The sequence below is a fragment of the Durio zibethinus genome, chromosome 15, assembly GCF_047325235.1.
Source record: "Durio zibethinus cultivar Kanyao isolate XHJ-2024 chromosome 15, ASM4732523v1, whole genome shotgun sequence".
NCBI lineage: Eukaryota > Viridiplantae > Streptophyta > Magnoliopsida > Malvales > Malvaceae > Durio > Durio zibethinus.
In genome coordinates this window covers 20,515,428-20,539,752 of record NC_143176.1, presented here as the reverse complement: position 1 = coordinate 20,539,752, position 24,325 = coordinate 20,515,428, and the positions used below count along the sequence as shown (strand labels likewise).

At 31.3% G+C, this 24,325-nt stretch overlaps 3 protein-coding genes across 3 annotated transcripts; all 3 read left to right on the top strand.

The window, feature by feature from the left end:
• The first annotated feature begins 10,829 nt into the window (after positions 1-10,829).
• On the top strand, positions 10,830-11,528 carry LOC149514760 (uncharacterized). The gene has a single exon (XM_089744311.1). It carries the CDS (start codon positions 10,921-10,923, stop codon positions 11,401-11,403), a length of 483 nt encoding a protein of 160 aa, XP_089600437.1. The 5' UTR covers positions 10,830-10,920; the 3' UTR covers positions 11,404-11,528.
• Positions 11,529-13,609: 2,081 nt separating this feature from the next.
• Positions 13,610-15,700, top strand: LOC111301273 (large ribosomal subunit protein uL1x). Its single transcript, XM_022896832.2, has 6 exons — positions 13,610-13,659; positions 13,786-13,833; positions 14,437-14,656; positions 14,811-14,976; positions 15,130-15,335; positions 15,433-15,700. Exons 2-6 carry the CDS (start codon positions 13,829-13,831, stop codon positions 15,484-15,486), a joined length of 651 nt encoding a protein of 216 aa, XP_022752567.1. The 5' UTR covers positions 13,610-13,659; positions 13,786-13,828; the 3' UTR covers positions 15,487-15,700.
• Positions 15,701-22,532: 6,832 nt separating this feature from the next.
• On the top strand, positions 22,533-24,307 carry LOC149514759 (large ribosomal subunit protein uL1z-like). The gene is made up of 6 exons (XM_089744249.1): positions 22,533-22,540; positions 23,052-23,130; positions 23,204-23,237; positions 23,285-23,373; positions 23,498-23,788; positions 24,215-24,307. Exons 1-6 carry the CDS (start codon positions 22,533-22,535, stop codon positions 24,305-24,307), a joined length of 594 nt encoding a protein of 197 aa, XP_089600375.1.
• The last annotated feature ends 18 nt before the right edge of the window (positions 24,308-24,325 follow it).

Sequence of the window (24,325 nt, the reverse complement as noted above, 5' to 3'; positions counted from 1 at the left end):
TAATCTTTGAAATCTTTTTTTAAAATTGAAAAAAATCAATTAAAATAAACAAAAAATATCATCAAAAAATTATCATACAAATAATATCATGCAATAATAATATAATATCATGCAAATATAATATATCATGCAATTATTATCATACAATTAAGATAAAGTATCATGCAATTAATTAGCAATCATAAATATATATATATATATATATATAAATAAAAACATTATAAATAATTTTATCAAATTTTTTTTCTTTTTCTCATCATTTCCATTTTAGTTAACAATAATCATAATGATGATGATGATGATGATGATATATTAATAAAATCAAAAAATGGAAAATCATAAAGAAAAGAAAAAATCAAAACAAAAATAAAAAAAAATAGAAAAAAGAAAACTTGCGATCAGGTCTTGTTGATAATTAGGTCTGTGCGCGAGTCAATTGGGTCAGTACACAAGTCCAAGCTTCTCTAAAATGACATCGCTTCACTCACGTATAAAAGTAAAAAAGTTTTCAATTTCCTTAAATGGCTTTGGTACTCTCTTTCTCTAGTTGAACTTACTCTGGCTTCTATTTAGAAATTTAACCAGAAGATTCAACAACACTAGAAACTAGCCAAGAAACCTAGTTTTCAGATTAAAAAATTCAATTGGCTATTGAAAACTTCAAGCCTTTCCAAAAAAACTAATGAACCCAGAAATTGGTCATCGAGAAATTATTTCAGTCGTTGAGAACTTAATTGATTACTGGGTTCTTTAGTCGAAAACTAGGTTTTTTTGCCAAAAATCCACTTAAAATTTCAAAAGTTATTGCAAACTTTAACCGAATTTGGAAATTCCAAAAAATTTCCAAAAAAAATCTTTTAAAAAAACCTAATTAACCTTTTGCTTTTTGAATTAAACCTTTACAACTTTTCTTAAATTCTACAAAACTTTACTGCAATAAAAAACTTTTTCTTAATTATTCTCTGATGATTTTTTTGTCCATCCCCTTCATTTATATATGCTAGAACATAATAATATAGGGGGCTCAACCTCCGTCAATTTTGGCAAATTAATTCAACCAAATCCCTAACTTTGATGTTTTGTGATTTCTTATGATTTGATTTCCTTTGACTTTCTTATTTCATGTAGATTAGGAACAAATATCTCAAAAATCATTCAATCTAGTAATCTACCATTATTCCCTTTGCCAAATTCATAATTCTGTTCGATTAATTTATGGGATGGGATCTTAAAAGTTTTTTAATTTTCTTTCTTTTTACTGTTTTATTCATTTTCTATGGAATTTTTTTATTAAAATGAAAAAACAAGAAAAAAAGTTGTTGGGTTTGGAGCCCAACAAAAAATCATAAACTAGGCTTAAATCCCAAATAGTAATTCAAAACCCATTAGTTATCCAAAAATCTTCTCAAAAATTCAACGAGCTCAAACCCAAACCAGCTAAACATCTAGATCATTTGATTTAAAGCCTTGAACGGAATGAGGTGTCTACACGAAACATGTTTGACACTTTCTTTAGTATACAAACGTGGCTTTTTGATCAATGTCAAAGCTAGCTTTGAAAAGTTTAAGATTGTGAAAAGTCATTTAAGATTGAAAAAAAATGCTTAAATTTTTGGAATTAATCTTTTTGATGGATTTCCAACTTTTAAAGTATCAACATCCTTGAATTTTTCAAAAGCTTAGGTTGTTTCATATTGGTTTTTCTTACTTCATTTGGCATCAAAATCGACTACAAAACTATCAAATTTACTTTAAACTGCCCCTTTTAGAGTTTTCACCTTAGAGCGACATTTTTCTTTTTTTTTTTATTTTTTTCTTGATTGTTTCATCATGCACTAAATAATTCAAGTTTCATCCAAAATTGGTTAATGGTTCAAATAGGTAGTTGGATAGTGAAAGAAGATAAAAAGGTTATATGATGATTTTACGAAGGAAAGCTTTCCAATTTAAACATTCATGCTTGATCAAAATGGAATTTTAAGAGCACATAAGGTAGGCCAGGTTCAAGGTTCAGAAAAAAAGGATAAATGACCCAAAATGTATTTAATGGTGATCAAACCAAAGATCATTTTACATTATATACAAGATTCTTTTTTAGGACATCTATCATTTCATTTTTCACACTTGCCATTTAATCATTTTTTTATTTTTTTGGCTTTTCTCCATTTTTTTTCTTTCTAATTTTTCTTTTTACTTTTCTTTGAATACTTTCGCTTTTGATTTTGTGAGTTTAAAATTTTTTAGAACTCATTTTATTATATATTTGCCCTTCAACATATAAGGTTATTTCCTTATACCTAAAATAAAACCTCATAATGTGTGATTTTTTAATATGTCATTTTTTTACCTTTTAATGTAAAAGGTTATCCTTGGTCAATGCTTTTAGAAAGAATTAATCAAGCTCAAACGGGTAGCAAATGGATAATTTTTTCGTTTGTGAAAAGATAATAAAAGATTGCCATTCATCTCAAGCATGATCACTTAAGTTAAAGGGCGATTCTTTTTAGGAAAATGAATCTGAAGAAAATTTTTTTTCAACAATTTCTTTTTGAGAATTTTTTTTTGTTTTCTTGACTTTCCATTTTGATTTTTGTTTTAGTGGTTTTTTTTAATTTTTGGCTCTTTTTTTTTTTTTTAGATTTTTCAAGTCTTTGTTTGGATTTATTCAAATTTCTTAAGTGCATGATGTCATAATCATTTTTTGTTTTTCTCTTTTTATCTTTTTTTGTCTTTTTCTTTTTTTTCTTTTCATATTCCCCATTTAACTCACATATCGATTCACTTAGCCAAACACACAATTCACAAAAAATATCCCATTTCAATGTGACTCTTCAAATGCTAATCACATTAATAAGCTAATTGTGAGCCTCAAATGGTTTGTGTTGTTCAAAAGAGAGGGTTATGGTGTAAATCAAGTTGTTAGGCAATGAGTGATTTTGCTTTTCTGGTTGATTTGCCCTAAACATGAAATAAGGTAGGGTGAAAATCATTTTTTTTTTTGTGTTTAAGGTCATCTGATGAAATTTATGTGTCTTGGTTTTTATGTATGTGATACTATAGCACAGTCCTAACATATCGAATTACTACATCCAAATTCTAAAACTGTCGTTATTGCCTAATCTTTTAAAAATTTTAAAATTTTTTTTTTTTTAAATTGATTGTTTTATTGTTCATTACTTAGGAAAAGATTAGCACCTCTTTATATTATAATATTATGAAGCAAAGGTAGGGGTGACGAATTTAGGTTTATATCGCTTGCATGGTTATGGTTGATGAGTGAAATTATTTAAGTGATTTGAAAATGATGTGAAGTCATTTGGTGAGTTTATTTCTAATAGTGATTGTCATCTCATTTAAGACTCATTTAATCTTTTATTACAAAAGAAAACTTTTTTTTTTTACCTTTTTTTCTCTTCTTCTTTTTTTAAGGCATTTCTCATGTTATGATTTTGAAAATTAATTATATGAAGCTTTTATTTAAAAAATCGCATAAAAATAAAATTTCATAGAAAAAATTCAAAGTATCCATTTCTTGCAAAATAAATTTTAACAAGATTAATTAAAATAACTTATAGGGACACCATAAGCATTTGATACACAAATGGTTAAAGGTTTAAAAGAAAATCATTCTATTTTGATCTTTCAAAACTCGAGACCTTTTCTTATATCTCAACTATTTATATTCTATGATTGGATAGAACTTTCACTATTTCATAAGTTTCGAAGTCAAAATACCATTCTTAATGAGATCCTCAGCCTATTTTTTCAACTACCTATATTTTTAGTCAAATGGTCAATTGCTCCTATATGATAATCACACTTATCATTATGATCATAATTTTTTACTAATGGATTTGGTGTTATTTTCATGGGCACAGGAATGAAGTATCAACATTTTATTAGCAAAGGCAAAATATGAGAAATAAAGATTGAAATTTTTTTTTAGTTATTTTTTGGTCATTTTCAGCTCCATGTTTGTAAGATGGTAGGCTCAAGTGTAGGGATAAAATTGTGAGTGGTCATTTGAGGATGGGGATTTTCTTGAAAGCCTAAATGCTAGCTTGGTTGGAAAAGATATTGATTTTGGGAGATGTTGCCTATGATAGGGTAACAAGGTTGATGAAAAAGATAAAGATTGCATGGGATGAAGTTTTTAGATATATGCCCTTCAAGTGTGACTGTTTGCATTTCCCCTTCATTCTTTTTTGATGTACTACCATTTTCAATATCAGTCATATCTTTCAACCTAATTTTACTATTATTGATTGCATTTTCTATCATTTCCCCATAAATCACTATGTCAGTAAATTTTTTGAGATATTTCTGTTCATTTTTTCATAATACGAATTGTTTAAAGAGTTGACAAATAAAATAATAAATTTTTCTCTGTCATAGGTGGTTGTACTTAGGTAGCTATATCTTTTCACTTTTGAGCATACTTTTTGAAGCCTTCATGAGTTGTTTTTTACAAGTTTTGTAAGAACAACCTATCAGAAACCAAGTCACTCTTATGCTTATACTTAGCAATAAAAACCTTGGCTAGATCTTTCTAAGACTGAGTTTTTTGTCAATCTAAATGAGCATACCATTTTATCACAGATTTGATAAGACAATCTTGAAATTAGTGAATTAACAGTTGGTCATTAGAATGTGATCCACCATATTTTGACAATACGTGATGATATAAGCAAAAGGGCATTGGGTTTCATCATACTTTTTAAAATCTAAAACTTTAAACTTGGTCAGAATGACTAGATTAAGCACCAAACTAGCTTATTAACATCGATTCTTCTATATACATCATGCCCATCAATAGACTTTAACCTCTCTTCCAGCAAGTCATACTTGCATTTCATCTTTGCATTTTTTATCTACTTCGATACCCTTTTTAGCTTCTCCCATTTGTTGGGATCATTCAGATTAGGTATCGCGATGGGATTGTAAGAAGTAGACCTTGGATTGACATTTATTTGAATCGGGGTGGTCTAGTAGAAATATTGGTATGAGTGTAAGACTGGTGGTTTGCTAGTGATGCTTGTGCAATATGAGAATTCTAAACATAAGGATATGTAAGCTCAGATTGGTACAATGGTTCTTTAATAATAACTTCTTCTCTTATCCTATATGTTTCAACAATTCCTCTTCCCTTCGAGAATTCTGACACTATTTGTTTTAACTCCATTAACTATCTTTCAAGGTCCTGTCTTATTTTCACAACCCTTTCTCGTATCTCTTCTTGATCTTGTTCAATCTTTTCTTTTTCAACCCTACGATTTTTCATAGTGTGAACAAAACTACTCTCAAAAGATTCAAGAAGAAATTAGTACTATTAAACCTTTATTCTTGGAAAGAAATGAAATTAAATCTATTTTACATGATGATGAATGTGCTTGTCATGGTCATGGATGTATGAGTGATGCAAAACACTATTGAGGTGCATGTATGCTTGAAATATGAATATTTACATACATATGATGCCTAAGTGACAAAAATCATACCAATGCATAAAGGCAACATTATGTTACAATGGTGGTGATATGTGTTTACATAAAATGTAATTTGTACAATGCATGTTTTATCAAAATTATATCACTCATGAATCCACATGACTGAAACACAATGATATACTTCATAAATAATGAGATGCATGTATATGATTGATGAAACACATTTAAGTAAAATACATTGACATATTAAATGCTTGACAAAATATGTTTACATGAAATGCAATGTATGTATTATACAGATTTAATAAAACTAACATTACCATTCAAATGTGCATATAAAAAAATATATGTACAACCTTATTATTTTATAAAACAAAAACATAATGAAAATGGATGCCAAAAGGATTAAATGAAATGCAAATGGTAAAATAACATTCAAAATCAAAATGTTTCTTCTTTCTTTTTTTTCTCTTATTTTAGAAAGAAATATGAATTTAAGAAAATATTTCTTATGAAAAATAAAAACACACAAACTAACCAAAATTCAAAGATTTATTCCCATTTTTGCTTTTATTATTTGGTTAATTAAACAAAACAAAATTGAATAAATAAAATAAAAAAGAAAAATTTTCTTTTTTGGAAAATTTCCATCTTTTTATTTTGAAAATTTTTGTTTTTTTTTATTGTTTTTATTATTTTTATTATTAATGCAAAAAATAATAATAATAAAGAAATAATTTATTTTTTGGAATTTTGTTTAAAGATACAAATCTTGGGCAAACGACATACGAATTAAACAATATATCAAAAGAAAATTGATTGAAAGAATGTTTTTCTTTTATTTTTTTCTTTTTTAACGTTTTAATTTTATTTACACTATTATTACCCCTAAATACATATTGTATAAGAATGTCCCTCACATGTCCTTATTTAAGTAATTACTACAAAAAGGTTGACATGGCTCTACCTTAGGCTAGTTTCTTAAGGTTCACTATATGCTTGGTTTGGATTTATTTGTATCTAAAAGGTTCTCAAATTGTTTTATAATGGGGTCCACACATGACTAGTAAGGCATCCCAATCTTCAACCATTATAGGTTACAAACTAAAGGGGTTCAATTTGAATGTGAGTATTTCGTTTGCTATTGCAGATGTTATAACCTCACAAGAGTATAGGTACTTTACTCTCTCCTAAAAGGGTTGGAGCCCTGGTATAGAAGTCATGTATGTTATAAATGTGTTGTGTGTGAATAAGGGAACAGAGTATCATAATCCTTATTCTAAGTGCCTCATAATAACAATAATAATACGTATGAAGCATAAAAGAAATGAGGAGATAATAAATGACATGGTTAAAATGAAATGCAAAAATAAAATCAAGATTAAGGAAATTAAGGTCAAAAACCAATTAAAACCATTAAGTCAAAATTAAGGATAATACACAATTAATTTTTGATCTAATTCTTTAAAAAAATGATGTCCCCAATAGAGTTGCCAAGCTATCGTAATGATTTTTATTGATCATTAGACGAAAATTTTAAAAAATCTTGAAAACAGAAGGAGTCACCACCTATATTTTTATGCTAGGTGTAATTGACTATTTAAAAAATTTATTTTTTAATAAAATTTTAAATTAATTAAATCCTATTAAAAATAAGTTTTAGACTACAAAAATCAAAACTGAGTTTAGGAGTGCAATTACATGTGAAAAAATATTAGCACCCTCATAATGTCCGTTTCAAAAATAATATTAATTAACTATATGTTATCCTTTAATTTTGACAAAAGGTTTTAATTTTGATATTTAAAAATGATTTCCTTGATTTATCTTATTGTAATAAAAATATTCTTTATTTTGTTATAACTTTTTACTTGAAAGATACATAAAAACCTTGTGTATTGAAAAATTCTAAAAAATATTTCAATACTTTGATAATATTAAAGGAAACTTTTTCACTTAGGGATTTCTCAAGAATTGTTACTTAGACTTCTCAAGAATTCCATCATCGGTGGTCCATATTTATCTTTAAAATCAACATTTATAACATAAATAATAAAATGATGTAATGATATTTAAAAAAAAAATTATTTCTTGTTTTTTTATTAAATAAAAAGTGAATGAAAATCTTTTTTGAAAATTATTCTAAATGCCTTATTACTTTTGTGGCATTTTAGAAAAATCTTTTTACCTAGAGATTTATAAAGAATTGTTACCCAAATATTTTTAGAATCTCATCCTTGAAATTTTTTTTTTTTTGCATTTTTTCCTTAATTTTCTTTATTATTATTATTATTATTATTATTATTATTATTATTATTATTACCTTTTTTATTATTAATTATTGTAAAAAATATTCATTTATTATTATATATAATTCTATTTTATTAAAAAATTAATTTTTTTGTCATTTTTTACTTATCATTTTATTATTTTATTCTTATTTTTTTATAAAATCTTTTTATTGAATATTTTTCTAAATACCCCATTGCTTTGGTAATAATTTAAAAAAATATCCTCACCTAAATAGTTTAAGGATTCGTTACTCGAACTTTCTTAATATCTCATATTCAGAGATTTTCATGATTATTATTTTATATTTTTTATATTTTTATTATATATTATTTCCTATTATTACTTATATTTTTATACACATTTTCTTTAATTTACTAATTTTAAACACCAACTTCCTATTTCTAAAGATATATATTTATTCTAAATATTTAAAAACATTGATATGCATTAATAAATAACTTGAAAAATAAGAAAAAAAATTACTAAAAACCTGCTAGTCAACATTGGTCAACAGTTTAAGGGCGATTTGGGTCGATTTTTATGGTTTAGAGTAGTTCTAGAGGGTTTTCTACGATTTGAAACGATTTTGGTTGGTTTGAATTGAGTTGGACCAATTTAATTATAGTCTATTTTGGACCGATCTGTTATAATTGGCTCACGCGGGTTGGGTGCATGGATCTTGGGTCGGATCCAAGTTCACGCACGGATCCTCATAGGATAAAACGATGTCATTTTGTGTTTATATATATATATATATAAACCAACCTTTTTTTTTTTAATTCATTTCACCTTTCTTCTTTAAAAAAAAACTCCAAAAAACTCTTAACTTAGACTTTTTAAAACTAGTTGGTCACTGCCACCGTTCATGCCATCTGCAGTCATCTCCAATCTCCAGCCATCATGCTGGTCATCGAAAAACTTTCAAAAAGCTCATGTCAACCGATTATTTTCATTTCCAAACTCCTTTTTGCCTAAAACTAATTTCGCATTCTTAGATCTCACCTTGAAGCCATCGATTTTGAAGTCAAAACCACCATTTATCGTCGTACCAAAAGCCTTCTTCTTTCACTATGCTCTACTTATGCAAAGATTTTTTTTCCTTGCCTAAAATGGAACTAAAAACCTTTTCAAACACTTCAAATCTACCTTGACTAAAACCTTAGTTTTTGGTTTTTTTTTTTGCTTTTTTTTTTTTGCATTGAAACCCCCCACCTAAAAGATGTGGTTATTATGGATTTTTTGCTAAGGTATTTTTTTGTGTTTTTAGTGTTTGTTGGGTCTCAGTCACTTTTAATGTTTAGAAAATTGTCACTGTGGGTGTTTAGTTACGATTTGGGGATGATTATTTTTTGGCTACACGTTGGGGCAGTGAATGGTGGTTTGGGCGATGACGATGGAAGTTGTGGGTTAGGATGTGAAGGTGGCGGTGGGTTTCGGGTTTGGTTTCGAGTCTGGTTTCTATGAGAGTTAAGGTACTTGGTTGAAAATAGGTTACTATATGGGATATTTAGGTTTAAATTATGTAGTTTGGGCCGGTAAAGATGATGGATGTCGAATGGTAGGTAATGGGAATTGGTAATGGTGGTTGTCTGGTGATCCTTTTTTGGAGGTTAGGAAAAAAATGATTTTTTGTGTTGGTCAATTGTATGGTTTTATGGTGGCAATGATAGAAGGTTTTGGTGTATGAAATTGGCCCTAGTGTGGTGAAAAGATGGTGCATGGTGGGTTTGGGTTTCGATTACTTTAAGGGTTGATAATGATAAGAGATTTGAGTGGGCTGTTATGTTTTTGTTGGAAGAAGGCTTTTGAAGTTCGATAGTTAGTGATGGTAGTCTTTAAGTGGGGTCTCAATTGGTTTGTAAGGCATAGGCAAGGTTTGGATGGGATTTGGTAATGGCAAAAAGTTAGTGATGGTAGTCTTTAAGTGGGGTCTCAATTGGTCTGTAAGGCATAAGCAAGGTTTGGGTGGGATTTGGTAATGGTAAAATGCTCGGACTTCAAAATTTTTTTGTTGTTATTTTCTCTTTGTGTTCTTGTTGGTCGACTGAAACTCCCTTCAATTTCGATGTTGTGTTTTGGAATTTTTATAAGACTTGAGTGCTCATGGAAAGATGTAGGAATTAAATCTTTTTTAAAATGTTGTTGGTTGCAGCAAGTACATTGCTGTATTTTGGGTGGTGTAACCTGTTACCATTTGAGTGGGTTTTGATTTAATTAATTTATGTTAAGGGGTTAGTAAGGAAAAAAGGGAGATCAAAATTGCAAAAGTTAGAAATGGGCATGTGAATTTAAGAAGGAAAAAAAATGAAGGGAAAAGAAGTTGCTGGCATGACCTTTTTTAATTTTTGTTGTAATTTTTTAATTAATTAAAGCAATAAAATGATATTAAGCACTAAAATAGAATTTGAACTCGTATTAGACTTTGGACTTTCAATTAGATTTTGAGCCTTTCAATTGGATTTTTAAAATTTGATTCAAAATTGATCAAATAATAAAATTTAATCCAGCCTATTTGCATAAAATGATCCCAAAACGAATAATTTAATTCAAAATTTGAATGAGTTCAATTAAAATACTTAAATTGATTCAAACCAAGACGTTTGAATTAAAAGTAAAAACCGAATAAACTTAAATCAACTCGAATAAAATTAAATATTTATAATATTATCAAATATCAAAAAAAAAAAAAAAATTTTTTTTCAAGTGGGCAGTTTAATGGTATTTGGCATATTTTAGTGCTCACATAAAAATGAAAATATCTTAAAGTAGTTTAAAATATGTCCACATCTTTCCCTCAAGAGAAATCAAACATATTTTTACGTGCTAATTTTTCCACCTCAAAATTCCCCTAAAATCAAATACATTGAATTGTCCACCTTTCAGTTCAGCCTTCTTGCAAAAATAATAATAATAATAAAGCCCACCAGGCCACCACCCTCTTCCAAAAAGTAAAATCTTTCCTATTCAAACGTCTCAAAGCCACACAATAGTAAGACCACTGGCTATGATGAAACGTTTGCACATTGAAAGCCATACAAAGCCCACACTCAGTGACGTGCACTCCATTTCTCCCACCCATTTTTACAATAAGCAGCCCCTATTCTGTATATATAACCTTACGAAACTCTCCCTTGGCACACTGCATTATCATCGGTAAAACAAGATTCCCCTTGCTGCCAACATGTCTAGTACTACTCCCCGCAGTAATCCTTCGAAACCCATCATCGTCCGCCGGGTTCCGACCTTTTCCTTCAAGTCAAGCAGTAACCCTGGCTTAGGACATGATGAGGATGATCAAGTCATGTTGTTGCATAACAAGTCTTATAACAAGGGTGCAGGAAACAAGTTGGGAGGTAGCTGCAATAATGTTGGGTTACAAGGGTCAATTTTGGTTGCTAGAGGGCGTGGTAATGATGGAAATGAGGTTGAAGCATTGCAAAAGGATTCGGGACGTGAAAGGCTTAAAAGACACCGAGAAGAGGTAGCAGGTAGGGTTCTGATACCAGATAAATGGGGTAAAGAGGAGTTGCTTAAAGACTGGATTGATTATTCTTCCTTTGATTCATTATTGGCTCCCAATGGACTTGCTTCAGCTCGTAAAGCGCTCGTGGCGGAGGGAAGGAGGACTGGATCTCAAAGATTGAGGATAGAAAGCATGTGTTGAATTCATGTTTTATTTTTTTTGTATTCGAGACTATCATCTGTGGTTATTGAAATTAAGAGTGCAGTACTAATGGTGAATTCATGTTTTATCTGATATTATAGTAGCAAGAGCTTTATCTTTTGGCAGTTTCTTGATCATAATTCTGTAATTCTCATTACATCTTAACTACTGTATTTCTCTTGATTTGTAAAATATATAGGAGATTGATAAATACTATCTTTTGTCAGATCGATCAATGCATTAATGCTGAGATTTGATTATTGATTGAGGCATATGTATGTCTCTTGATTGTAAAAAATGCTTATATATATATATTGTTGGCTGTAATTGGGATCTTCTGATTATAAAATTCAAAGAAATGGAGCTGCTGTTAAAATGAGAATCTAAATTATTATGCTGGCTGTAATTAGGATATTCTTTTCTGATTCATGAAATTCAAAGAGACTGAACTTATGTCGCATAGATTGTACTCAGCAAATCAGATTGAACAGATATGGATGAACATGCCTACCATATATCAAGACACTGTGATGAAAACGAAAATCTGGTATCTCAGCTTCTCTAGTTTTCTCAAGATCCAAATGAATCATGATTCTAGCTATTAGAAAAAAAAAAAAATAATGTTCCCAAAAGAGATTGAAAGAAAAGAAGAGCATAATATTGATCTGCAACTACATTGAAACCCTTAATTTTATTAAGAACCAATGTCTAAGACCTGATCTAGCAGTGCGATCTAAAAATGCTTGTTTTCCTCCGATCCGTAAATGCTAAACAGGATGAAAATGTTGAGCTTTCTGATCAAAAAGTTTGGTTTTGTAAGCCAAGCTCCTGAGAACTGCGTTCGCAGTTGAAAAACACTTTTGGAAGGTAAAATTATTTTTTGTTCCTACAAATACAAATTTTTATTATTTTATACATTTTTTAAAATATTTCAATATACATTTTAACAATATTAAATACTTAAAATTTTTTAGTCATATTTTTTTAATTATATTTTTAAACACTTTTTTAATCAAACTCTTTCAAAACAGCAATGCTAAATTAAACCTAAAGCAACTTTGCTAGGTTGCCTAATGTAACGACAAAATCTGGTTTTATGACAGAAAGTGATGATTATTCTAGCAAAATACAGGGAGTCAATCTTTGGGTGATACTTTCTTAATCTAGAAGTTAAAAATAATTTCCATTTTATTTTGCTTTGGGCGGCATTCATTGAATAAAAACGTGAAAAATCATCAAACATATATCATAAGCATTTAAGCAGTTGAGAACTTATATTTAGTAGGAACGTTTTCAAGCTTGAACCTTGAAGCTATCAGCTATGGTTGTTTCATTGCATTTTGCCTAGGGCTAACTATATATTTGTACATTTTTTTATAGCAAAACATGGATAGTTTTAATCACTACAATATATTTTTTTTCATTGATCTTTATTTAATTTTACATTATTTAGAAGGTTATCACTTTTTTTGCTTTTTATTTGTAAGAGGACACAGAAAAACAATTTAGAATTTAATTTAATTGGTTTATGTTACAATAAACATGATGATTCATGTATTTATATCATGTAAAATATTAAAATTTATATATTTATATTATATTTTACATGTGAATTAAGTTTTATAATTTATGTCGACACGAAAATATAAAATATATTTTTTTGTTTCGTTAAACTTATATGTAGTTATTATTAAAATTTTAAATTATATCATTTTTATATTTTATTTTCATATCACATTGTGTTTGAAATTCTCATATCTATGCTGTGACATTCCAAAGATATGAGATTTAAATTTTAACATCTCAAACCATTTCTCTATCTCTAAACTATAATATTTTTTGTAAAAACCAATGGCAAAATTGATTTAAAGATGATAAAATTTACTAGAAGAGAAATTTTATTAATTTAAAGTCAAAATTTCATATAAAATTCACACTGGTGGATTTTTATATAATTTTTTATTATGATTAGATAATTGTAAAATTACAGTGAAAAAATTTGTTGGTGAAATACATATTTTTTCTAATATGAATCATAATACGTTTTGGACTGAAACGGCAGTATTAATTTGGGCTAGCTCAATCAAAACCAAACCTAACCAATAAGCAGCTCAATGACTTTAGGCTGGACTCCCGTTGGCCCAACAAGCTTCTTACAATAGCTGTCTAGGGTTTTTATTACTTTCACCGAATCCCATATATTTTTCTCCACAGTCGCAAAAATTAAAGCCGCGGCTAGGGTTTCTCTACTCTCTGGTAACTGTCTCCTCTCTTTCTCTTTAAACCCTCCTTTGCTGTAAATCCATCTTCTTCTCAGATCTAACTTTAATTCGTCCATTTTTTTTTTTTTGTTTTTGATGACTTGAAAACTTTGTTTTATAGGTAAATTTATAGTTTTGTTCGTGGAAAGAACAGAGATTCAGAGATGAGGTAATATTAATGATATGTTCTTCTTATTTTTTTCATTTTTATCTTTTTTGTATTTATTTCATCTTGATGTTTCTTCTTTAGAATATGGGTTTGTGTTAAATTCATGTTTTTTAATTCATATCTTGGCCTTTTAATTTTGTTATTTATTATTTATTTACTGAACTTGGATTAAAAGAGTTTGGCTCCATTGTTTGATTTGTGTTTTGTAGGATAATCTGTTGGGTGTTTTCACCTGTGAAATAGGAAATGGCTTTATTGTTATGTGTAATTGATTTTTACTCCTATTTGGTTCATTGATTAGACTTGCATTGTGACGCTCAATTTCTTTTATGTTGGAATTTGAACTTAGATTGTAGAAGTTAAAGTTGTGAATTTGGACTATTATTAGTTTTATGGGAATTATTTGCTGTTTCTGGATTGAAATATTCTAGTCTGAAGCATTGACCTGAATTCTGCAATTTTTTGGGTGTTCATTTTTGTGATGATGAATTGTTTATTTTTGCTTAGATTAATCCTTTATTATACTTGGGAAGTATGCGGTTGTTTGTTATCTACTGGTTTATAGTTTTCTTTCCTGAAAGATTTTGGATTTCTTATTTACAGTAAGCTTCAGAGTGATGCCCTCAGAGAAGCTATTTCAACCATTGTGACTCAGTCCAAGGAGCGACAACGGAAGTTTACTGAAACCATTGAACTCCAGATTGGGTTGAAAAACTATGATCCCCAAAAGGATAAGCGATTCAGTGGCTCCGTGAAGTTGCCACACATTCCTCGCCCGAAGATGAAGATCTGCATGCTTGGAGATGCTCAACATGTTGAAGAGGTAATTTAGCTGCCATCATAAGTAAAGCTTTTTTGCTTTCATTGCTTGGAAGAACGTTTTATTCTGGACTTAGGTATATGGACTTTTAATGTTTGAGTGGTCATTTGGTGCAATGAGGTTTTTTGTGTTTTAAATGCTTTAATGTCTACTGCAGGCAGAGAAGATAGGCTTGGATTATATGGACGTGGAAGCATTGAAGAAGCTAAACAAGAACAAGAAGTTGGTGAAGAAGCTTGCCAAGAAGTATCATGCCTTTTTGGCTTCTGAATCTGTCATCAAGCAGATCCCTCGTCTCTTGGGTCCTGGTCTCAACAAAGCAGGCAAGTGTTATATATGAGCTTTTTTATTGCACTTCTGTTTTTGGCACTTTTTTTATTTGTACTCCCCAAGCCATTTGCAGGGGAGACAATGCCTATGCCTTCTGCATTTGTCATTTGTGGTTTTTAAATGGATGATTTTGTGCATCAATTCAGGGAAATTCCCAACCCTTGTTACTCACCAGGAATCCCTGGAGTCTAAAGTGAATGAGACCAAGGCAACAGTAAAGTTTCAACTGAAGAAGGTACTTTGCATGGGAGTTGCCGTTGGGAATGTAGCTATGGAGGAGAAGCAGATATTTCAGAATGTGCAAATGAGCGTCAATTTTCTGGTTTCATTGTTGAAGAAAAACTGGCAAAATGTAAGTTGTCTTAGTTTTTCATTGTTTATATACAGGATTTTGGGCGTATCTACATGTTTTTAATTATTTAATCTGATTGAATTTGTGTTGATTGCAGGTGAGGTGCCTCTACTTGAAGAGTACCATGGGCCCTTCAAACAGGATCTTTTGAGTTAATATTTACCTTCTAGAGTTATGTACCGGAATTAATATTAAGTCGGTTTTTTACTCAGAATGTTCAAATTTTCAGTTGTGTTTTGTTGTTCGAATTTTCTGTTATATTTTGTTGTGGGAGTCCGTAGGAATGTTATGAATTTGAGACGTTGGAAGTTTTGTTTTGCATATCAACTGAGCTTTTGATGAATGTTAAATTTAAATCTTCCTAATGTTGTCTCTCATTCAGACGGAAAAAAATTCCTTGACAAATGGTTGGCGGTCTTGATGGGCATATGGCCGCTGACTGCTTGGTCTTGTTTTTTGGGACGGTGCTGGAATGATTATGGCCCTGGTTTTGCTGGGAAATAAAGTTTTGCATATTAGAGTTTTAATGAATTATACCACACAATGACCGCGAATAAATAATCTGTCAAAATTTACATTATCACCTTCGAGCTCATAATTAAAGTGTATACTAATGTAAAGAAAACAGAAAAAGGAAATAGGACAATAGGCCTGATGGCAGAAGCTTCTAGGAACCAAATGGCGGATTTATAGACAGACAACGGTCCATAGCTGGCAAATAAAAGTATAAAAAGGCTGAGAATTGACAACATTCATTATGGGTTCGAACATCGAAAGAAAGAAATGATCTTACGGAAGAGAGAAGAGAGAAGAGAGAAGAGAGGGCAGAAGCCTCGACTAATAGCAAACTTGTTTCTCATTACCAGGTTATTTATGATTCTCCATTCGATTTATTTGGATGTTTGGTTTAATTCTTTGCTTCTTGTTTGATTACCCATGCTCTTTTATTTTGGATTTTTGGTTTAATTCTATGAAAATAATCCTTTTGGCGTTGTTGGGCACTCTTTGTTCACAGGGTAGCTACTGGTCGGTCGTGCCCAAGGGCAATTTTTTAAGTCTGGCTGGACAGTTCTGTCGTCAGGAACTTTTCACATTGCCATCGGTTGGCTAACCGTGGACTCCCAATGCCGTTCCGAATTTCCTGGTGTAAGTTATTTTCTTATCAGCATGTGTGTTTGGAATTTTGTCAAATCTCTGATTCTTTGAAAACTGGATTACTTGATGCATGAATTCCCTCTATTTGCCGATTGAGCAAGGATTGAATGAAACAATTATGCCACATCAGCATATATTTCTTCCATTCCAATCATACCAGGTAATCACATTATTGAAAAAAGTTAACCATTTATTACACATCACACGTGATAATTAAATGGTGAATATTTATTTCAATAGATTAATTAATTATTTTATAATAAATAATTAATATTCTAATAATGTGATTACATGATTTGAATGAAAAATATATATGCAAATGTGATGTAATTGTTTCATACAATCCTTTTCCTTGCCATAATTAACTAAAACCTAGAAAGAAAAGTCTCTTAACATATGAGTTATGATTGTCTACTAAGTTGTCTTGATTTATGGCATAATATATCTGACTTGTCTTGAATTGATAAACGTTGTTGTCTCCACATTTTTATTTTTTTAGTGCAACTTGTGATGTGCGATTATGCAAAGATCTTTGTCTTTCTCTTTGTAAGAGGTAAATGGTCCACTTTTTGTATGGACCTTGATATGAGAAATTATCAAATTAAATTCTCGAGTCTTGACTAACCTTTTAGCCGACTGGATCTTAAGTCTTTGTTGGGTAAAGTGCAAACGGTTCAAGCAGTTTAAGGTTAGGAGATCCCATCAAAAGAGCTGTTTTCCATTACTTTTTGCACATCGGTGATCCACTTGATGTTTTAGCAAGATGGATTATGAGGATTGAAGAGCTGAATAAAAGATGTCAAGATAATGTAATTTGTCCATCATAACAAGGATTTTGCTAAAAAACTTACATGGTCAGGAATTGTTTGTGGTGAGAGCAACGAAGAAATTTTCTTCTGCAAAGTAGTTTGTAACTCTTTCAGACAAACCCCTTTATCATATTGGAGTGGACCTACTCTGATCACACATATATGATAAATTTATTTAACCGCTATTCATCTACTTAGTTAAAATCTTCAAGTAATTTAACAGCCTTTAAGCATTAGGTGTTTTTGGATCGAGTTTACTATGTTCACATTATGATATGTGATTACCCCATTTAATTGCTTTCTTTGACTATCCAAATATAGGACTTACTATTGACATTTGGCATGTTTTGGTTGGTGTTGCAAATTAGCATAGTATGAATTTTCTTTTCAGCATCTTACCCATTTAAAAGAAACAATCTTGTTCATGAATTATTTGAACATCTAGTGGTTTCATTAGGAATTTGAAGTTTTGAATTGTATTTTTCATGTTCTTACAAAAAGTGAGCATGATTATTTTTCATGAATTTTGTATTGAGACTGTAACGTAGAACTTTGCTAGATCATGTATCAATCAAATCTAATATGTTCAGCATAGGTTGGTGTAGTGGGAGTTTATTGGCCTTGGTTGAAGTGCTTTTAGTCATTTTGCAGACTTTCTCCCTATCTACCATCTTAGCTTGCCAACCATGGATGGTCAGAATAGCCATGGAACCTGATGAACTAGTGGAAGAGCCAAGTCTCACTTCTTTGTTTCTTGAAAATCCCTTTCAAATTGTTCAGTCCATCTGGTCATCCTTGAGAATTTTCATATTATAATCTCCTTGTAAATTGTAAGGTTGCTTATTCAATTTTAAAAAAGGTGAACACATTTCTTGCCGTGTCTTTTCTTTTTTTTTTTTTAGCCTGTAATTCAAAGTGAAAAGTCTTTCACTCTATTTTGATACATGCTCTCATATTCATGGTTCTGTGATCTTGGGATGGAAAATACTCAATGCTATGGATATTAGATGAATTTCTTTGTTTACATCTTTTTCTTTATAGACTCGAATATATGTCAATTGCCTTATAATATACAGATAAATGCTTGGTAATAGTAAAAATTCAATTCAGCTGATAGAATCACCACATCTAAGTCTGTAGTTCATCAAAGACATATAAGGCTACTGGGGAATGGATGAGATAATGTTAAAGACGAGAGGTAAAATCTTGGAGGAGAAGCCAGTCTTCTGATGGGATCCCTTAACCTTGGAGGAGAAGCAACTTGGTGGTGGCATTGTCACCTCCTTTTCCAGTTTCAGTCTTTATTGAACAGGAAAAGGCTGTAGAAGAGGAAGAAACATCTGCTAGGATTGCATTGGAAATTTCTAGCATCTTCCACATCTTCAACTGCCATCAGCACGTAATCCTGAGATCATTGGAACTTGAAGAACAGGACTCATTTTCAAGATGAAGCAAACATGGCCTTTCTCAACTTCAGACCAAAGCTATCATTGAGAAGAGCTTTGGAGTGGGGAGGTAAATCTGGTAAATCACTAATCCGATATGTGATCTCACTGCTAGGAGCAATGCAATATCTTCGACTCCATAAAACACACCATGCATCATTTTGCCACTGATTTGAGGAAATAGTATCAGTATGAAAGGAAGAAAATGTCCACTATGATGCCAAAGGAGTGGAACAATGATACAAGGAGAGTAGCACAACATATTTATAGTGGTGTTTAAGACCAACTATTCCTGGCTGTGTCTATCTTTTCAGCCAAAAAAGGCAGTTATTTTTGGCATTATTAGATCTTCCTTATATGGATTCTTTCCTTATAATAAATCTTCCATATATGGATTCTTTCCTTTTTAAAATGTAGACATTAAGAATTCAAATATCAAGATATACATCAATATACCTTCTATATAAGTGTTCTCATTTTCTTTACAGTATAGCAAACAAAGGTCTTATGCGAATGTGGCAACTTTTTATTGAGATTGACATATAGAAATACCATATTTAGCACAGAAGCCACTCAAACATACAGGAAATGATTCATCCACATGTTAGTTCTCTCTTTCTACACTCATTTATATGCACATATGCATAGATACATGCGGATGTATTGATTTTTATGAATTGTGTGTCCATGAGTCAATCTCAGTGCAAAGTACCCATATGCAAAAAGACCTAAACGTGTTGTAATATGAAGAAAATGAGAATACATATTTGGGAAGCTGCATTTATTTGTGTCCTAATATTTAATTCCTCACAAGAATACTATCTCCATCCTTATGAGCAAGGATTTCATATGTAGAAGATGCGTTAATGCCAAAAACACTGCATTTTTGACCCAAAAGATAGACACAAGCGCGAATAGTATGGTATGTGTATTAGGCAACTTTTGCTATATGTCTATATGTCTTTTGTGCCAAGTATGGTATGCCTAGAATGATTCATAGAGACATAGCATATAGCACCAAAGGCATATATACATACCATACTTAGAATATAGGCAAATTCTACAACATTCATTTACATAATCTTTAACTGGACATAGTTAAAATATTTAAGCATGGGACTAAAGCCATTTTATGTCTAAAATGGCAAGTCATGAAGAAATTATATGACTATTAGCTGGTATAGACCAAATCAAGTCTGTTTTCAACAATCCTGTGTGCTAATTTCAATTTATTTGGTCCAAGTAAGTGGGGATATCATTTGGTTCCCTAACTGAGTATCTAAAACTCGATTTATGCAGTGCTTGAGCATGTATATGTCCCTACATAATTACTCATCCTACATAATATGAACTGTATTTTTATTTGTGTTAATACCAGTCTAGGAAACAGTATCCAAAGGGAAGGAAAAGCAAATTACTCTTTGATTCGGTAGTTAAATGGAAATCAAGAAAGCTTACCTTAGGTCTTGAAATCCTAATAATAACATACAAGGACTAGGGCACTTTATCCCAATTAGACTAGAATTTTTCCTGTTTGTATTTTGCATCAATTGAAGCAAGCAAAGGAAAATAATAGTTTATTTCTTTCAAGAAATTAATTGGAAATGGCATAAATTTTGTCATTCCTTTAAACAGTCTGGATTTTTCTAAGACAAATTTAGTTTGCATTGTTTTGTACTATCAAAGAATTAATTAAATACGTAATAATGACACCATCATCATCTAACAATCTAGTTGACTGTGAATCTTTTCAACAGAATCCTATTAACCAACTCTTGCAGAGTGGAAAGACAACCAATGCTAGGAAACCATTAGAGAATTGAAGGAAGAGATTTGACCGTAAGGTATTTATAAAGGTTGAATAGATACAAAGAATAGGTATTCTAATTCTCTATTTTCGCTATGCTTAGATCTTTATGTGCTGTTACCACTTAAAAACATTCAAGTTAGGCATAGGCATGCTTACATTTTCTTTTCTGTTCTCTTGCTTTCTTTGTTTCTTTCTTTTTCTTCTTTAAAGAGAAAATAAAAAGTAGCAACATTTGGATTACTGAAAGAGAATGCTTGTACCTATCTTGGAGCACCATGTTAGTGAAAGCAGGATTCAATCTACTTCCTCTTGTATATTGTTGATATGCTTTAGTAAGATAGGAGGAGTTTCATAGGAATAAGTTAGCTTTACTGACCTTACTGGATCCAATGTAAGACTTTAGAGTTGTGCAGCCCAATCATAGTACCATTTTCCCATTTCCCTGTGGTAAATCCCTTATTTGGTGATATCTTCAGGTGCAAATAGCACAGAAATTTCTTGAAAGATCAAAGGTTGAAGTAAAGGCTGTTTGTTGAGAAATAATAAGAACTTGTGCCATTTTTTTTATGGTTTTTGGTAGATAAGTGACCACATATTGTACACCAACCAAAAATCTTATTTACAGAGTTGGTCATAACTGTTATGGACAATTGGCATCTTTGGAAACACGTCAATGTTTATCGGTTATTCTATACACTTGTACTTGCTTAGTTTACATTTTAAAATGATTTATGCGCTTTTGGTAACTCTTGGAATGATTTGTTTGGCTGGTTTGCATAGCATAAGTTATTCCTCTTTGTAATTACATTTTTATTACTATATCGGCAATAAGAGGTGTTATTTGGGCTATGCATACCTATGCTTAGGGCTCATTGCCATGATGTTTTGTGCTGTGTGGGTCTTGACAAGGTTGCTACCATCCTTTTCTAGGCTTGGCTGTCTATTTGTTTTCCTTTTTTGAATCTTAATTTAAGCCAGTGACTAAAAAATTGGTATGCCATGCTTTTCCAGACTGTAACAGCTCTATATAGACTATATTGTTGAGTAAAATGTTGGACTATGGAGTTATTAGTATTGAAACCAATACCGTGGACATTTGGTGCACAAATTTTATATTGTAATCCTGTCTAAAAAGTTTCTTCATATAGGGTTTCACCTTCCTCAAAAATTGTAAATTAGTTCCTTAACGCAGAAGAGACCACTTCTTTTGCATTACTGTTTCACCTGTGAACTTTCTGTCCCGTTAAACTTATAAACCCTTAAACTTACAGCATAGGATTGTAAAAAACTTGAGCCAAAAATTCAATTGCCTGTACAGATTAATGATATTGATTCTTGAACCTGTATGATATGCCATCTCGTTACATAGAATTAGTATGACAGGAGAGGTGACAATGCCACCCGTATGATTCCTGAATCATTTTGCTAGACTTGAGGAAATAGTATTAGTATGACAGGAAGAAAATGGTGATTGTGATGCCAAATGGGTGGAACTTTGATACAAGGAGAGTAGGACAACAATCATACTTATCGGCTGTTTGAGACCAACTATTCATGACCATGTCTATCTTTTCGTCAAGTAAAGGCAATGTTTTTGGCATTAATAGATAGATAGATACTGACCTTTTAAAGATGGAGATATTTAGAATCTAAATGTCAGCATATAAATTAATATGCCACCTATTTTCTGTACATTTTCTCATTTTCTTTAGGCACGGTAAATATAGGGCTTATGTGAATGTGAAAACTTTGCAATGGGATTGACAAAGTTTTGTCTTTCCTTTTAACTGTCTTGATCTTTCTAATTCTTGTTCAGTTTCCATTGCTTTTGTTCTATCAAAGAATTATTAAATACATAATCATAATAGTAGCATCATCATATTACAATCTAGTTGAGCAGAACCTCCTTCAAATTTTTTGACTTTTAACAAGTATTGAATGAACCTTCTATTTCAGACACACATGAAGAACCTCAATCATGAAGAGGTAAGAAAAGCACCGAGGCTTGCCTATGGAATTGATGTCTGAAATCTAATGTGAACAAAAGATCAATGAATTTTCTAGTCTTAGCAAGATTTGGCAGAGTAAAGTGGGTTATGAAAGCTCATTTGAAGGCATGTTTTACACATGTTAGTAAACCTCATCCTGCTAATTTCTTCCTGGCTTATACCTCAGTCCAGTCCTAAGCATTCCTAAGGCTAGCTGGAGGAGTATTTTATCATCACGTAACAGTGACGAATTCAAAATTTTTTTCTCGGGATGTTCACTTATAATATACATAAAAAATTACTGACAGATTTATTAATTTTATCGACGGAAAATATGTCCAAAAGAAAATTTAATTTCTCTCAAATTTTTTTATTTTTCAATCTTGGGGATGTCCATGAAAAATTTACTCACTCATTTGGATCCGTATGTTACGTAGTTAATTTCATCATTGTGCACAATTTTACTAAAACCATTGAACTCCAAATCAGGTTGAAAAACTATGATTCAGTGGTTCTGTAAAGCTCCCACACATTCCTAGCCCTGAGATGAAGATCTGCATGCTTGGAGATGCTCAACATGTTGAAGAGGTAATTTTGCTGCTTTCATAGGTAAAGCTTTTTTGCTTTCATTGCTTGGAAGAATGTTTTATTTTGGACTCAGGTATATGGACCATTAATGTTTGAGTGGTCATTTGGTGCAATGAGGCTTTTTCTGTTTTAAATGCTTTAATGTCTACTGCAGGCAGAGAAGATAGGCTTGGATTAGAAGGACGTCGAAGCACTGAAGAAGCTAAACAAGAACAAGAAGTTGGTGAAGAAGCTTGCCAAGAAGTATCATGCCTTTTTGGCTTCTGAATCTGTCATCAAGCAGATCCCTCATCTCTTGGGGCCTGGTCTCAACGAAGCAGGAAAGCGATGAGCTTTTTTATGGCACATCTGTTTTTGGCATTTGCAGGGAGACGATGGGTATGCCTTCCGCATTTGTCATTTATGGTTTTTGATTTGTGATCTTGCATGGGTGATTTTCTGCCCCAATGCAGGGAAATTTCCTACCCTTGTTACTTACCAGGAATCCCTGGAGTCCAAAGTGAATGAGACCAAGGCAACGGTAGAGTTTCAGCTGAAGAAAGTCCTTTGCATGGGAGTTGCCGTTGGGAATGTAGCTATGGAGGAGAAGAAGATACTTCAAAATGTTCAAATGAGCGTCAATTTCCTGGTTTCATTGTTGAAGAAAAACTGGCAGAATGTAAGTTATCTTAGCTTTCGATTGTTTAGATGGCTTGGTTGCTCCTTCCATATAATTTATTTCATAGCATATATGCGGGATTCTGGGTGTGTCTTCACGTTTTTAATTACATAATCTGATTGAATTTGTTTTGATTGCTGGTGAGGTTTTCTCTACTCGAAGAGTACCATGGGCCCTTCAAACAGGATCTTTTGAGTTAATATTGACCTTCAAGGGTTATGTACTGGGATTAATATTAAGTCGGTTTTTAACTCAGAATGTTCAAATTTTCTGTGATGTTTTGTTGTTCGAATTTTCTGTTATATTTTGTTGTGGGAGTCCATAGGAATGTTATGAATTTGAGATGTTGGAAGTTTTGTTTTGCATATTATTTGAGCTTTTGATGAATGTTAAATTTAAATCGTCCTAATGTTGTCTCTCATTCAGACAGAAAAAAATTCTTTACAAATGGTTGGCAGTCTTCATGGGCATATGGCCGCTGACTGCTGTGTCTTGCTCTTTGGGACGTTGCTGGAATGATCATGGCCATGGTTTTGC

What these genes read in the sequence shown, in the direction of transcription:
- LOC111301273 (XM_022896832.2), top strand. An exon ending in TCCTGGTCTCAACAAAGCAG is followed by an intron (nt 14,977 to 15,129) that starts GCAAGTGTTATA and finishes GCATCAATTCAG; the next exon opens with GGAAATTCCCAACCCTTGTT. An exon ending in TGAAGAAAAACTGGCAAAAT is followed by an intron (nt 15,336 to 15,432) that starts GTAAGTTGTCTT and finishes TGTTGATTGCAG; the next exon opens with GTGAGGTGCCTCTACTTGAA.
- LOC149514760 (XM_089744311.1), top strand. Translation starts at nt 10,921, where the DNA reads ATGTCTAGTACTACTCCCCGCAGTAATCCTTCGAAACCCATCATCGTC.
- LOC149514759 (XM_089744249.1), top strand. An exon ending in AATGTTTGAGTGGTCATTTG is followed by an intron (nt 23,238 to 23,284) that starts GTGCAATGAGGC and finishes TGTCTACTGCAG; the next exon opens with GCAGAGAAGATAGGCTTGGA. An exon ending in GTGAAGAAGCTTGCCAAGAA is followed by an intron (nt 23,374 to 23,497) that starts GTATCATGCCTT and finishes TGGCATTTGCAG; the next exon opens with GGAGACGATGGGTATGCCTT.